This window comes from Camelus ferus, chromosome 1 (genome assembly GCF_009834535.1).
Source record: "Camelus ferus isolate YT-003-E chromosome 1, BCGSAC_Cfer_1.0, whole genome shotgun sequence".
NCBI classification, from domain to species: Eukaryota; Metazoa; Chordata; class Mammalia; order Artiodactyla; family Camelidae; genus Camelus; species Camelus ferus.
This window is the reverse complement of record NC_045696.1, coordinates 41,301,626-41,316,158: the sequence shown is the minus strand read 5'-3', so window position 1 is coordinate 41,316,158 and position 14,533 is coordinate 41,301,626. Positions and strand designations below refer to the sequence as shown.

The 14,533-nt window shown below is 38.7% G+C and overlaps 1 protein-coding gene across 1 annotated transcript in view; it reads left to right on the top strand.

Moving 5' to 3' along the window:
- The window catches only part of ABI3BP (ABI family member 3 binding protein), a 241,633-nt gene that overhangs the window by 135,423 nt on the left and 91,677 nt on the right, over positions 1-14,533 (top strand). The window contains 10 exon segments of the mRNA XM_032477890.1: positions 3,109-3,150; positions 3,976-4,023; positions 4,682-4,774; positions 5,210-5,257; positions 6,512-6,586; positions 7,258-7,305; positions 8,787-8,846; positions 9,642-9,740; positions 11,923-12,015; positions 12,975-13,034. Of these exon segments, the coding sequence (XP_032333781.1) occupies positions 3,109-3,150; positions 3,976-4,023; positions 4,682-4,774; positions 5,210-5,257; positions 6,512-6,586; positions 7,258-7,305; positions 8,787-8,846; positions 9,642-9,740; positions 11,923-12,015; positions 12,975-13,034 (666 nt within the window).

The following is a 14,533-nucleotide window of genomic DNA, read 5'->3' as shown; positions in this document are numbered from 1 at the left end:
AAGAATTCTCATGACTCCTTTTAAAGAGGCAGTGAGATTTCCAGGTGTTGGAGGTGTCAGATGGAAGGAAATGAGGGATTAAGCAGAGGGAGTATAGATGATGCTGTGACCATGGGTGAGCGCTCCAGGTCAGAGAAATGGAATGAAGTATTCTGACGCCAAGAGGTTATTTGGAGAAAGAAGCATAGCTAATAAAACTCAAGAGCCCTAGCAGTTTAAATCAAAGAACTCTGACAGTTAGCTCTCAGAGAGAAGGGTTTAATGTACATTTGTTTAAAAGTTATGCCCAGAGGCCTTTAGAATGAGGTAGTAACTATTATATTTATACTATATTTTCAATAGGGGGCCATTAGCAAGCAGATGGAGAAAGTATTCCTCTATGTTTGAGTCACCAAGTTTTAATAAATGTTTCTCCAATCTAATTATTTCTGTTATTACCAGATAAAATTTGAAAAATATTAAAAAAAAGTCTCCAAATGTTGATTACCATTTACACATGATAAGTGGTATTATTAATTTTAGTTATTTCTAGGGGGAAAAAAAGGTTTCTGAGGGGAAATTGTTTAATTCAAGTTAGGGCAGGAGGATGTGTTCTCATCACTCTAAGGTATTTGAGCAAACAGACTTCTTAATTTGACATTTCCTTTTAAAATGTGGGAAATTATTTGGAAGCCATTGAGTTTATGTTCCTTTGATCTCTACCTTCTAATCACCTAAGAACACGCACACTTCTCCCCCTTACAGCAACTACCAGTACTTAGAATCCACCTTAAACTTAAGCCAACTCGAGCTGACTTCAAGTAGTCTGTGGCAACGCAGAGTAATGGCTGGATCTCCGCAAACTATTGCTTGAGTTTTAGCTTTTGAAAATGCATTTACTTTATGGCAGCCACTGTTATAGCTCTGCTGAAGATTTCAGTTTCTAGCCAAGGTTCAGGAGAGCAAATAAAGCACCAAAAGCTTTCGGATTTGAGTCATCCATTGGCTTTCCCAGCCCTCTCCGCACACTCCTGTTTTTCCATTTCACTTTCCATCAGGCTGCTTTTCCTTTGGTTTTCCTTTGTGGTTCAACTAATGAGTAAAAACCCACATTGGTGTTGGCTTGTTTTAGAGGCAGAATCCAGCAGTTTCTTGAGAATCCCAGCCATCTACCGTGTGCCAGCTTGTCTGCCTCATCCAGTAGGAATTGTTTCCTTCTTAGTGAGTTGTTAAGAGTGTAAGAACATTCAACTCTTCAAGCCCTTAATGAACTGAAAAAAAGGGAGAGACCTCCGATTACCGGTGTTTGTGGCACACAGTTCTCTGACACGGTGGGTGGAATTGTAAATTGTACCCCTCGTTAGTCACAAATCCATGAGCGGGTTTTTACTTTTCTTTGTTTTGTGCTCGGGTGACTGGCAGTTATTTGCATGCCATTCAGCTTTTTTTATGGAACATTTTTATACCTTTATCCGTAACACCTTAACGCTGTGAAATGAGGAAGTCTTATTAGAAGATCTGTTTGTTTTTCATAAATACAGACGCTATTATTTTTATATGCAGCTTATTTGGAAGCTTAGTTGATGGGGTTCCAGACCTATTTGGTCTCAGTCTCAGGAATTCAAAAATGCTGATTTTTCTTTATGAAATTCAAAAGACAGCCTTCACAAAGATTAAAGAATGCTAAAAGATGCTACAAGTAGAAAATCTTTTTCACACTTGTAGAAGGCAACTTTGTAGAAATTAAAACATAAATTACAAACTTGACGTTTTAAGAGAAATTTTTGTTTTTGCTCTTTTTGGGTGTGGATGCTTTTTTTGATATTTATTATATTTAATTACTGATATTTATTTTCCTTTTCTCCTATAGAATCTGAGACACCCTATACTCCCTCCCCCCACCCCCAAACACTTTTAAGATTGCTTTGTGTATTTCTATCTGATACATCATTACAGCTTTGCCACTTCTCTGTTGTGATCTATTTCTGACAAGTTCTTGAGAAATCAGAATTCTTTTTTTGGACACAGACATTCTAATGAATGATGCCGCCTTTCAGTAGCACCTTGTGCTACTATGCTTTGCTTTCAGAATAAAGGAAAATTCTCTTTCTGAATTATTTATTGTTATATATTCTTTTTTAGTTGCTAAGAAGTCACTACTTGCTTCCCCCAAACTTTCTGTACCTCTAGAAATATCAGCGATAACTCCTGGTAAATGTAATATAAGAAATATCTAAATGCAGAATGAGTTAAGTTCTGTTAAGCTGTTGCATATTAATTATTTTCTTTCTGTAAGAAAAAAAGTCCATCTTCACTTTTCTGTTTCAAAAATTTGAGTTCCTTTTTATTTTCTTCTTGAAAGAAAAGAATTCTTTTCTGTAGAGTAAGAAACCTATGGTATGATCTACTTTTTAAGAGCCCAAACATTGTAACCAAACTATATTCAGCAAAGTATAATTTATAATCTGAATGACATTGGAGAGTTTATCTGTCAGACTATTTAGATAACGTTACTCATTTATTCAGCTTGTCGTGAAATCTGAGATTACTTTCTGACTTCTGTTGATTTGCTGATTTCAATAGAATAAATGTCGTATGTAAATCAATTTGTTCACCAGCAGTAGATGCTAATAAATCTGGGGAACACCATCTGAACACTTGTGGCCCTTTTTAGCCCATACATTCAATTCCTATTTTTTGTGAAAGAATGTCAGACCCAGTCAGGCTGAAAATCATCCCAAACAGAGCTCAGACATGGTTGCAGGTCTGACGGGTCTGTGGTCTCTTCCCATTTCCTTGGATGAAGCTAACCTTCCTGCATGAAAACAAGATGGCAGGTGAACCTCTCGGAGAGGCTACCCTGACCTCTCTTTAAAGTTGTATCTCCTCAGGCACGCAGAGGAGTGGTGGGGAAAACAGCTAAAAATCGACAACAAAAATTAGATTTCTCAGTTCTTTCTTCTATTGTAGCTTGTGGGGAGGCTGTGGGGTGATTGAGCTTTACGTCATAAGCCAATGGAATCTGATTGTTCACCAGTGAAAATTACCCTTGTGCTGGTAAAGGGTATTTAATTTCTACCTTAAGACGGTGCTTTTCAGCGTCCCCTTTAACACTTGCTTTCATTGCAGCACTGGAACCTGAGACTCCACCACCACCACAGTCACCAATAGGTAATGATGTTTCCTCCACTGAGTGAAAAAGAACTACCTTTATTTCACACCCTCTGCATTCAGCTTTGTTTTAAGCTTTGGCCTTTTAAAAATTATTTCTTCATTGTCCTTCAGATCTTTCTTTTCGCCATGTGCACTCTCTGCCTGTGTCAGGACTAAGCAGGGGTTTTGAGGCGGCCAAGCAAGCTGTGCTTATTTGGTCAGTCCCATTCCTTACGGTCCCTCCTTGTATTTGGGGAGCGTGCCCCGAGCTTGTTGTAGCCTGGCTATTGCCCACAGAGGTCCCTGGCTTCGCTAGGGCGTATTTGTCCTTTCACTGTGGGAGGCGTTTTTCTTACTTTTACAACTCTAACATTTGCAGATTTTCTTGAAAAGCATTGTGGTCTTTCCAGATCGAAGTATCTCAAGGTGTCACTAGGAAATTCATTAAACAAGAGAAAGAGAAAAGCACTCACCCCAATCTTTATAGCTTCTTTTTCTTCAAGAGAGCAAGACATGTGTTCTGCTGCTGCCATCTTGGCCAGTTACCTACATTTTCCTTCATAACATGAGCAGTTGGTTACTTTATTGCGTTCACATCTTCCAGATGAGAATCGTGCCCCCTTTTTCCATTTGTCTTTCCAAACTTAACTGACTGGCTACATTTTTGTTCATTTTGTCTAGAAACACAGGACTCTATTTACATAAAAAAGCAATTTCTTACATGGATTTAAGTTTCACCGTTTGCTCAGCTTCATAATTAAAAATTAAGCATTTTTCATATTTACATACAGTTCATCATTTTTTCCTTTGATGTTGATTCCTTCTTGATCATTTTTCCTGCAGTCTTAGAACCTGAAACACTGGGAACTAAACCTTCAACAACAACATTAGGTAATGCAGTGAGTCAGTAACTTTTGTCTTTTCTTTTCTTGCCTGCTGGAAACTTTATCAACAGGCTCCCATTAATGGGTTTGTTCGTTAATGTTTATTTGCATATGTGTGTTCTCTGTTCTCTCAGAGAAAAATTTTAAACCCTAGTATTTAAAAATTATACATCTCATTCTTAAAAGGTTGTGTTCCCTGAAATAATTTCTGAATTCAAAGCCTTTTTACACATGTTACTGATTTGCAGATTTTTCAGTGCTAAAGTGAAAAACATCTCTTTTCGAATCTTAGGCCAAATTAATTTTAATTTTTATCCCTAGTGACTTCTTAAAAGTAACTTTTCTCATGTTCCCATTGAACATACACTTAAAAAAAGAAAAGGTTATGAGATTGCCTTCCCTAAGCTGTACAAAGTTCTGAGTTTTCCAACTTAGAGGAATAGAGAGATCTCTTGAACAGTTATTTATAAATATTTGGCCAGAAAAACCCCCATTATTCAAGACTCATTTAACTGGGTAAATAATAATGGAAAGTTGCACAACAGAAATACGCATACCCGTAAGAAATCAAAGGGCTTCAGTGTGCTCCTAAGGTGAACGTGGTATTGATTGTCAGCTTGTAGAGCTACTGTTCCCGTATTAACTAGCTGATTTTCTTTCTTCAGCTCCACCAAAGACCAAACGACCAGGTCGTCGCCCTCGCCCTCGCCCTCGCCCTAAAACCACACCTAGTCCAGATGTGCCCAAGTCCAAACCTGGTAAATGTGATGTTCAGGGTTCCAACTAACATAGAAAGTGAAATACTGGTGGTTTCTGGTAGGGTAGCTCCCTACCACCTAAATAGCTGGGCTTTAGGAACCTGTGTAGTTGATTTTTATATGTAAGCATCTATCCTTTCTATATTCACATTATATGGATATTTTATTTATAGTTATTAAGTACACACAGCAGCAGTAAACTGGCCCACTACGTGGATCATTAAAGTAGGGCCCCTGAAATACCTTACCTGGGCTGCATATTCATGGCAGATGAGGAATGGGAAAACAATGGGGACAGAAGGGGGAAATGGGAAAAATAAAAAGGAAGATGACATTCAGAAAAAGTACACCATCTAACTACAGAATGAAGAGTAACATTTCTTTCCTCGAGATGCTGCTTCTTGACGTAGTGTTTTTGATTTTTTGCTTCTGTAGCTCTGGAACCTGCTACGGTACAACAGGAGCTCTTGGTGCCCACGATCGGTAATTTGCTCCCCTCCAATCACTTACCCGGGTTGTGGCTTTGGCTTTTCCTCCTCTCCACCCAGGCATGACTGCAGTTCTGCGCACCATCACAGTCTCATTCCATGCTTTTCCTCTCATTTCCCACCTGGGTCTGGAGAGCCTGCAGCTAGGAGACTTCTGGAAGAATCTGTGTGCTTATTTAGGGAAGGTCTGTGGTTTTGGACACAACTTCCTGGTTTTCCACAAACCCTCTGTCCTCGTATCACATGTGCCATTGTATTGAGAAAACCATCCACTCTTTCTCAGGGACCTCTGTGCTCATCCTGGGCTTGACAAATGGAAACATTTTATTCCAGGGCCATGATGACCATTTCATTGCTTTACTCAACTTGTAAGGCTTTCTCCTTTTTAAAAAGCTGCATGAAATAATGGCTTCTTCAGCTCTTCTGTTTCCTTGAAGAATGTTTTTGAGTATGTCTTGATAACCAAAGGCGCACACACTATTCTTGTCTTGGTCTAGGGTCCAAGATAAAAATATGGTCTTTGTTACTTGAGAATGTTAAAAGTCCCAAGCTGGTTTTTATTACTTTTGGTACTAGTGATGTTTGAGTATAACTATTTCATATAATTTCTCAGTAGTCACAATAAATCTGTCACTGCTTTACTTTAGAAAATTCCAGAAATCAATAGCCATGTAACATTGTGTATAGCATCAAGTGTTTATGGAATATTTTCCAGGTCCCCTATTAAGCAGGTTTCAAATTCCTACCTTACAGTTTTTATACTGAAAAAAAAAAACTATCAATTAAGAAATAGAACTATTATACTTGTCATTTTGGAAATTACTTACATAGAAAAAAGTCTTATAGTCCTCCTTATTTTTGCTTCAAGATACATTTAACATTGCCTGAAGATTTTTTTCTATCAGAAAAATCAGTAGAAATGGACACGTTTCCCACCCTTCCCACATTCTAGGAATTAATTTTGTTGTGTATTCACTGAATTTATATAGTATCTTTACTCAAGCTACGTGCGCTTAATCATGACAGCTATAGCCGTGACCATAATGCTCACTTTAATACCTTTTTCTTTGGCGTCAAAACCATTCAAAAGACCTAAAACCATATGCAGACCCGATGCACCTCAAATCCAGCCCAGTAATCACCACTTTCAGTGCCTTGATCCATGACTGGGAAAATGGTGTGTACGTAACGTTAATCTTGGCGTTCACAGCTCTGCTTTGATACTAATTACAGCACCTTTTTTCTTCAGATTCAAAACCACCAGAGCAATTACCTCCTATACCCCAAACCACAGCAAAACCAGATATACCACCATCTAAATCCGGTAAACATAATTTCCCGTGCTTTTGTTTAAGAAGCTTTTCCTTTGGGGATGTTGCTGAAAATGCTTACAATTAGTCATATCATATAAAGCATAGAAACTCAAATACTGTGATTTTGCTCACTGTCTTCTCAAGGTAGCCACACTGATGTTTTAAGTGTTAAATCAGCAAATCAATGTGTGGGAATGAGTAAATTTTACGTCTGACTGTCTGATGGATTCCATTTTCTTAAAGCATTTTTAGGCTTTGTTTTCTGAATTCAGGTTTGTAGTGAACAGAAGCCTGGTTTTTCTGTATCTGGAGCATTTTTGAAAGTGACTTTAGTGGCCACCACTAGGCAACGCTAGGGAGGGTGACACTGGGTTCTTCCTTTCTAGGAACATGGAGATTGGCTTTCTCTAAAATACTTTTTGGCATTTTCTACCAAATAAGAAGATATTTATATAACAGTTCTGAAAATTCAGTTGTTTTTCAATTGAACTTTTGTCCTAAGATTCTTTAATAAAATTCTAATTTACTGAGAGAGGATCTCTCATAATAAATAAGCCTATCGAGAAGGCAGTTTATAGCAACTTGGAATAAACCAGGTTCTGTACCCCGTGACTTAATCATACCTGTAGGTTGAGGCTTCCTTACCTGGATTACTCATACCTGTTTCTTTTTTATGACGCAGTCTTTGAGGATATTACCTTTGAGACGGAAGCTCCCTCCACAACCATAGGTAACGCTGGATGTCTTCCTTCTTGGTCCATGTTTCTCTGAGCTTGCCTCTCTCATCCCTGTCATTGTCTTTATTCTCTTGTGTAAATAATTGTGGTTCATCACCTTTTTCATTTCTTTCCCAAAATTGTTTAATATTTTCAACAGGGACCTTCTTAATATCGTTGGGCAGTCTTACACCTGCTGCTCCGCTTATAACCCCTGAGGGTCGTTCTTTCTTGGATCACCTTAGGAGGTGGCCAGATGACCTGCAGCCCTCGATGCTGTCAACAGTCACAAGTGCTCTTTCCATCCATCCTTCAAACCAGGACATTTAAAATCTCTGCTTTTATGTGTATATAATTTATGACGTGGGAAGGGAACAACGAGACAGCTGGTTGGGGCTTGAGAAAATACGTAATTGTCTCCTCACAAAAGTCCTTTCTTCCTTGACTCTATACTGTTTGAATGCACTGGACCTTTCTGTTGACAAATTCGTCTTGTGGTGTTGAGTTCCAAACAAAATAGGATCTCCTTTTTTGTTTGAAGGCAGTCAGCTTTGAATATTGCTTTTGTCCTGTTGTCCTCGCTTTCCATCTCTTCTGGATGCCGTGTTTTCCATTAGTTCAGAAGATGCTCTCAGATGTGGCTTAAACCAACTTGGTGCTGTGTTATCTTGGCGAGTCAGCAAAAGGCAGCCTCCATATAAATGCTGACAGAGTTTTTGGTGATAAGATATTTTAATGTTACATTTAATTTTCTGGAGTTAATGAAAAATAGAGACACTAATTTAAAACCAAGGAGTCATAAATCTTAATTTCATATCTATGTATAATTCAGTTATTTCAGCATATTATAGAATTACAGGAATCCTGCTTATCCAGACAAAAAGTTGAATTACTAACTTTTTCACTTTTTTCTTAATCATCCTTGTTCCTCAATTGAGTAGCTATCTCCTAAGTCCATCTGAAATAAATGAATAAATAAGGACAAATTGTAAGAAAGAGTATCACATTCTTTTGTGGAAAAAGTTTTTATTTTTCATAATGGTTACAAATCTCCAATAAACGGACTGATTAAAAATATTTTTAAAAATTCTCAACACTACCACCATTCTCAAAAAAATACTAAAAATAGTGGTGAAAGCTTTTCAAATACTAAAAGAAGTTTTCATAATAATTTTTCAGAGTAATTTAAAAACCATATCAAATGAGATTTTTTTGGAAGCCATGTTTCGAATATAGATGCAAGCAGTTAATTAAACACCCAAAAAAGCACGTTTCATTGGCTTCACGGGGATGCAAAGTGCAAGGGGACACGGCTATTTTGTGAGACAAATGGGTATCAGGAGTACAGCCAGTTATTAGAGAACAAATACTATTTTTCCTGAGTTCATAAATTTTTTTAAACATTACAGGATTAAAAAGATTCATTTTCAAGACAATTTTCTTCTTTTCCTACGTTTCTTAAATCTGCATTGTTTATTGTATTGCTTTTGGTCAGTTCCTGCCACAGACATTGAACATGTAACTCTGAGAACCGAAGCTCCTCAGACAACATTAGGTAATGACCTTTTATGTCTTTAACCCAGAGCCTTTTCTTCTCATTGTCTAGTCTTCTCCAGGAGTATCGTGACCAAAGGGTTTCTCTTTGATGGATTTTTTTCATCATCCTCTTTTGTCACTCAACTATAGTCTTCATTTTAATGCACTGAAGATGTTTAAAATAAGTCACTTGGTTAGAATATAAGCCTGTATGAAGCTAGTGCAGAGTATGTCACCCATATTATCCAATTTTATTAATGCTTTACAGAGCCTATGATTCTGCTGAATTTCAAATACAGTTAGGAGTGTCTGCCCTATAAACACTAGGTATAATTCTGTGGCCATCAACAGAGAGTTGTTTTAAGATTTGCTAGGCATTTTTATTGTCTACCAGTGATTTTAAAAAATGAGATATGCTTATTCTAATCATGTTTAATGGGATGTCTGCCTAAGCCAAGTGATTTCTAAATACAATTTCCCGAACACAGGTGAGCCTGGGACCCTCTCTAACGTGATAGGGACATGCTGTGCTTCTGACTTCCCTTGGGTCTAGGTCCTCTTTGAAAATCTGACACTAGCAATAATAGTAAAGTTTTCAGATAATTAATACAATGCTGTATGTTTTTTCTCAAAAGAACTTTTGATAGACACCTTCACAATTTTTTGCATATAGATGACAAAAAAATCCCAAACCAAAGGGATAAATTTCTCAAGACTTAAGAAAAACTAGCAAAATTTTAGAAAACCTAGAGCCATGTATAATCCTTTTTTTCTGGAGTCATAAGATGACCATTAACCAGTTTCCTTTCTTCAGCTCCAAAAACATCACAAAGAACAAGACCCCATCGTCCAGGACGTCCACGTCCTAAATATAAAACCACACCGAGTCCAGAGACACCTCAGACCAAACTAGGTAAATATGTGGTGGCTGGTGCCTGTGGAACCCTGGTGGATGTGACACTGGGGTGGCAGTGTAACTCGACACCTAATCACCCTGTGACCCCTCAGGGTGAGGGCTCAGGCGGCAAGTGCTGTAGTCAATACATGTCACTTCCTCATGCTGTTTGGTAGCTTCTTGGTATCTGCGTATTTTATTTGCTTCTCTGACCCGTCAGTTTTCTCTTTGATTCTGACTCAGCAAAACTTACCTAGTTAAGTATCTAGCCTATTTAGTTCACTTAGTCTCACCTTTAATTATGTGCCGCACTAGCCTCGGTGAGGAATAGTTTAGAAATAACAAGTGCCTTCACTTCTTTGAGGAAGGAAGCTGCTCTTGTGTGAAACTGCTCCTAAATGGATATGAAGGAATATGTGCAAAAGCAACGTATTTATTGAGTTTCACCAGCTGTTAGCCAAATAGTTAATTCTTAGAGAAGTGAAGGATCCCTGGGCTAATAAGTGGAACGTGGACCTTGAAATGTGTGTCTGTAAATTTTGTTGGAGGGGTGAGCAGGAATAACCAGAAGCAGGAAGGTGCCAGATGTGTGGGTGACAGCAAAACAGATATCACTTAGAAGTGGAACCTGAATGTCAGAAAGGAGAAAGGCAGTGTTCACTTGGCTGGCACTCAGACATTTTGGTTAGTGATGCTACTTTTAGATGAGTCTGCAAAGAGGACCTTGAATGCATGACTTCAGTGATTGGATTTGAGCCAGTTGGCTACAGCATACTCTATCCTCCCTGGGTCAGCCCTTTTCAGTCCTGAAAACAGAGAAATGCACTGACAAGGTTTGCAGACTGAATGATCCACTGTATCCTGCTCTGTTCTGTGCCGTTGTTTTGACAGAGGTCTTAGTCTTTTTCCAAAGTGGACTCTCAACAAAGAAGTGCATTGTCTATTTTGGTTATTCATTACAGTATCTGCTTAAATGTATCAACAATTGCATCTATCCTGACTTACGGCTTTGTTACCTAGCATATAGGGTCTTAGATTATACTTTGACATTCTTTTCCATAATTGTTAACCATAGTGTTATTAGACAGATGCCTAAAGATTTTTCTAAGCAGAGTCTTCTATTGTATTATCAGATGATATAAAAAAGCAACACTTGTAGATAATCATGTGGTGATACTAAGGACCTAACCATTTCATAAGAACAAATATCTCTGTACCCTCACCTTGGAACTTTAAAATTTTTGCTTTCTGGCTATAGAACCAATGCTACCCTGTAAAGATCATTTTCAAGGGAGTTGGGTGACTTTCCTTATGTGTTTAACATTTCTTTTCTTAATTGCTTTTAAACATTTCTTGCCACAGGCTTTGAACCTATTAGTCCTTAGACATCTTTAGGTAATGATCCTTTATGTCCTTCAGCAGGTGCTCTTGTGTATTTATTGTCAGACTTACCTGTGGTACCACCGAGATGATGCCGTAATTTGATGTCATCCTGTTGCTGTATTCATCTTAAAATATAAAAGGCTTTCTTTCTAATGTTAATGTCTATGGACTAAATTCAAGACAGCTATCTGCTCCATCTCCCCGCTTGTAATTGCGTCATGTCAATCTGAGTTTCTGTTTAAAGAACGCTGTTTGCTAGAGCTGAGGTCCAAATGTAATTCTCCGTAAATCCCTAGACCACCAATGCAGTATCAGTTATGATACCATGGAGTTTCTCCAGGCATCTTTATCTCTAGATTTTAAGTACTGCATAATTTTTTTTAATGTACGTGATGTTTCATCAAATTTTATGTACTTATTCTAATAAATTACCAAGTAGAACACTTGCCCAATCTAAGTTATTTTAAATTATAAGGGAATAATCTAAGATGCTGTGAATTTCTCTCATACCATCATAGTTTGGCAGTAATCTGTATGCAGGGACACTTGCAAGAAGCTGATAATTTCTCATCTTCGTTTCTTAAACATAACTGTAATGTAATTTTTAATCTCTAGAGCATTCTCAGTTAGAAAAGAAAACCTATTAATATATTAGAGGGGAAAATTTCAAACTGAAGTAACAAAATTGTCTCCACTCCAAGGAATTCTGGCAGGTTTTAGAAGCTTAGCGCCAGTATTATATCATCCTGAACATATATAATATTCAGAGTTAATGGAGCCATCAGCACTGTATTAATTGTAAATTTTCTTCCTTCAGCGCCAACAACAACAACAACAACAAAGAGACCCCGTCGTCCACGTCCCAAAGCTAAAACCACACCCCGTCCAGAAGCAGCTCAGACCAAACTGGGTAAATATGTGGCTTTGGGGTTAAGGAATCCAAGCCTCTACCCTAGTTGGGACCCTAAATTCTATGCATAAAATTAGTACACGCCTTATATATTCTTAATGGTAAAAGCTACTCTTACTATTAAACTCTTCTATATCCACATAACCATATTAGCAGCTAGGAGACAGAGGTAGGAATTATCTTTTCTTTCCCTATCATTTTGTACTATAGTTGTAAACAAAAGGTTTTCCTGTGTAAACAGGTGGAAAATAGCATAAGGCAGCATGTTGATACAAATGTAAGATGATTTTTCAAATAGTCCAAATGCTTATGCTAGACATATAGTAAGTATTTGGAGCAGGAAAAGATCAAGGATAATTAGGGGAAAAAATTAGTACAGAATTTGGATGAGTGGAAGGATGAGGCAACAAGACTCATAATAAACAGGGAATGTGCTGAAGGAAGCCGGCGTCCCAGACAGAGGATGACTTGTTGATACACATCTGCTGAATGGGCCCTTCGGATGAATTAAAAGGGGCTGGGATATCTACTCAAGAGCTCAAGTGTGATCCAGTGGGCTTCAGTGATCCTTACTTCTAGCCAGGGCCCTGCTTTTGCTCTGCTTAGCACTGGAGATGCCGAGTCCACTGTGATACCACAATCTGAGAGGTTGTTTCTCACCTTAATGTATTAAATGCCACTGTTTTCACTAAGGACTTAGTCACCTAGTGAGTAGAGTATGGGCTTCTTTTCAGCTCTGTTCTATGTGTGGAGGACAGAACCCAGGATAACCCCCTCGTCCCCATCACCACCCCCCTTCCCCAGAGTTCCTGCCTCTTGGTGTTACAGCTTTTGTGTGTCATCCATCCTCCCCCTCCCCCTTCTCCCTTAGAAGCATTATTGTTACCGGTAGGATGACTTTGCTGACATTTCATGCATTCACAAAAATCTCTTTGATTTCTTTAATTACTTTTGATCAGTTCCTGCCACAATCCGTGAACCAGGTATTCTTAGGACTGAGGCTCCTGGGACGACAGTAGGTAAATGACACATTATGTCCGTCAGCATCTGCTTCTGCTCATTTCAGACCCATTTCATCATTTCATCACCATCATAACCTCATCTTCTCCTGCTTCACAAGACTCATATGTCATCCTCTATTGTCATTTATTTACCTCTTAATGTATTGAAAAGTGTTAAAGAAAAAAAGCTCATTGGTTTTTAAGAGAGTCAAGTAGGAACTTAGTTGAGAATATTTATCTGCAAGGCGATGCATTTAAATTTGTAGCCACTCACCCCCAGCTAACCTTTTAATCACATTCTGTGTTACTGAGTTTCAGACATAGGCAGTGGAGGCTCGGGGTGGGGTGTGTGTCCTTGACCTGAGCTGAATACACTGTCACAGCTGTTATAGTGGGACGTGACACCTGTGCAGGTCTCGATTCCTACCTGTTCACTACCTGCATTGTCTTTATTTTGCCATTTTAAGTCCTGATACAGTCTTTTTTCAGTAAGGAGTGAAGTAGAAAATATGCCCAGGGCTAGGAAATGGAAATAAAAGCACCATCATCTGTGTAAAGTCACCCTATGCTTTCCTTACCATCAACACAGTTAAGTGGATTTTTGTAACCTTTTTTCCTTTCAGAAATCTCAGTAAGGATTTCCTTAGTCCATGTTTCTGTGGGATTTCTGCTTTCCAGAGTAATACAAATGGTACAAAGAGGCAAAATCAAAAGAGGGGGAAATATTTCAAATTCAAAACAAAAATGTCCTGAATCTCAAGAAATGATAACAAGTATAGTCCTTTCCACAGCTTCTGGAGCTAAAATCTCACTATTAACCTGAGTTTTCTTCCTTTATCTCCCAAAGTGCCTCGTCGACCTCTTCATCCACCGTCCCAAATCTAAACCCACACTGAGTCCTAAAGCACCTCAGGCAGAACTGGGTAACTGTGTAGATCTTGGGGAAGGAATCCTGAGCCCATCCCAGTGGGGTCCAGAGACGGGGAAGGGGCAAGTCAGGGTCAGCGGCCACTTTCCCTCTGGAGTAGCGAACCGGAGCCCAGTCTGAGTCTCAGGTGGTAGCCCAGCTCCTTCCGCGTGTGACTTGCAGTCCCCTCTCTCAGTGTCTGCTTCACTGGCTTCTCCTTCAGTTGCATTCATGCTTTAAATATGGAATGTGTGTGGTAGACTGAAACAACTACAGAGGAAACCTGTGTTTGGGCAAATTGGAGGTTGTTCTTGGTATCTGTAAAAGTTGTGTAAGTCATGGTACAGCCCTAGGGCAGGAGTTGGCAAGTATTGTCTACAAAGGGCAACGTCGTCAATACTGGGGGCTTTGTGGCCCAGACAGTCTCTTAACACATTTTTCTCTCATTTCCCTTTGTTTTTAGAATGAACACTTAAAAATGTAAATGGGAAATATGCGAACAAACTATGGGCAAGATTTTGCCTCTGAGCCATAGTTTGTCAACCCCTGGGTTGAAGAAATAATGAGCGTGGGCCAGCATAGTTAGGAAAGACTTGAGCACGAAATCACT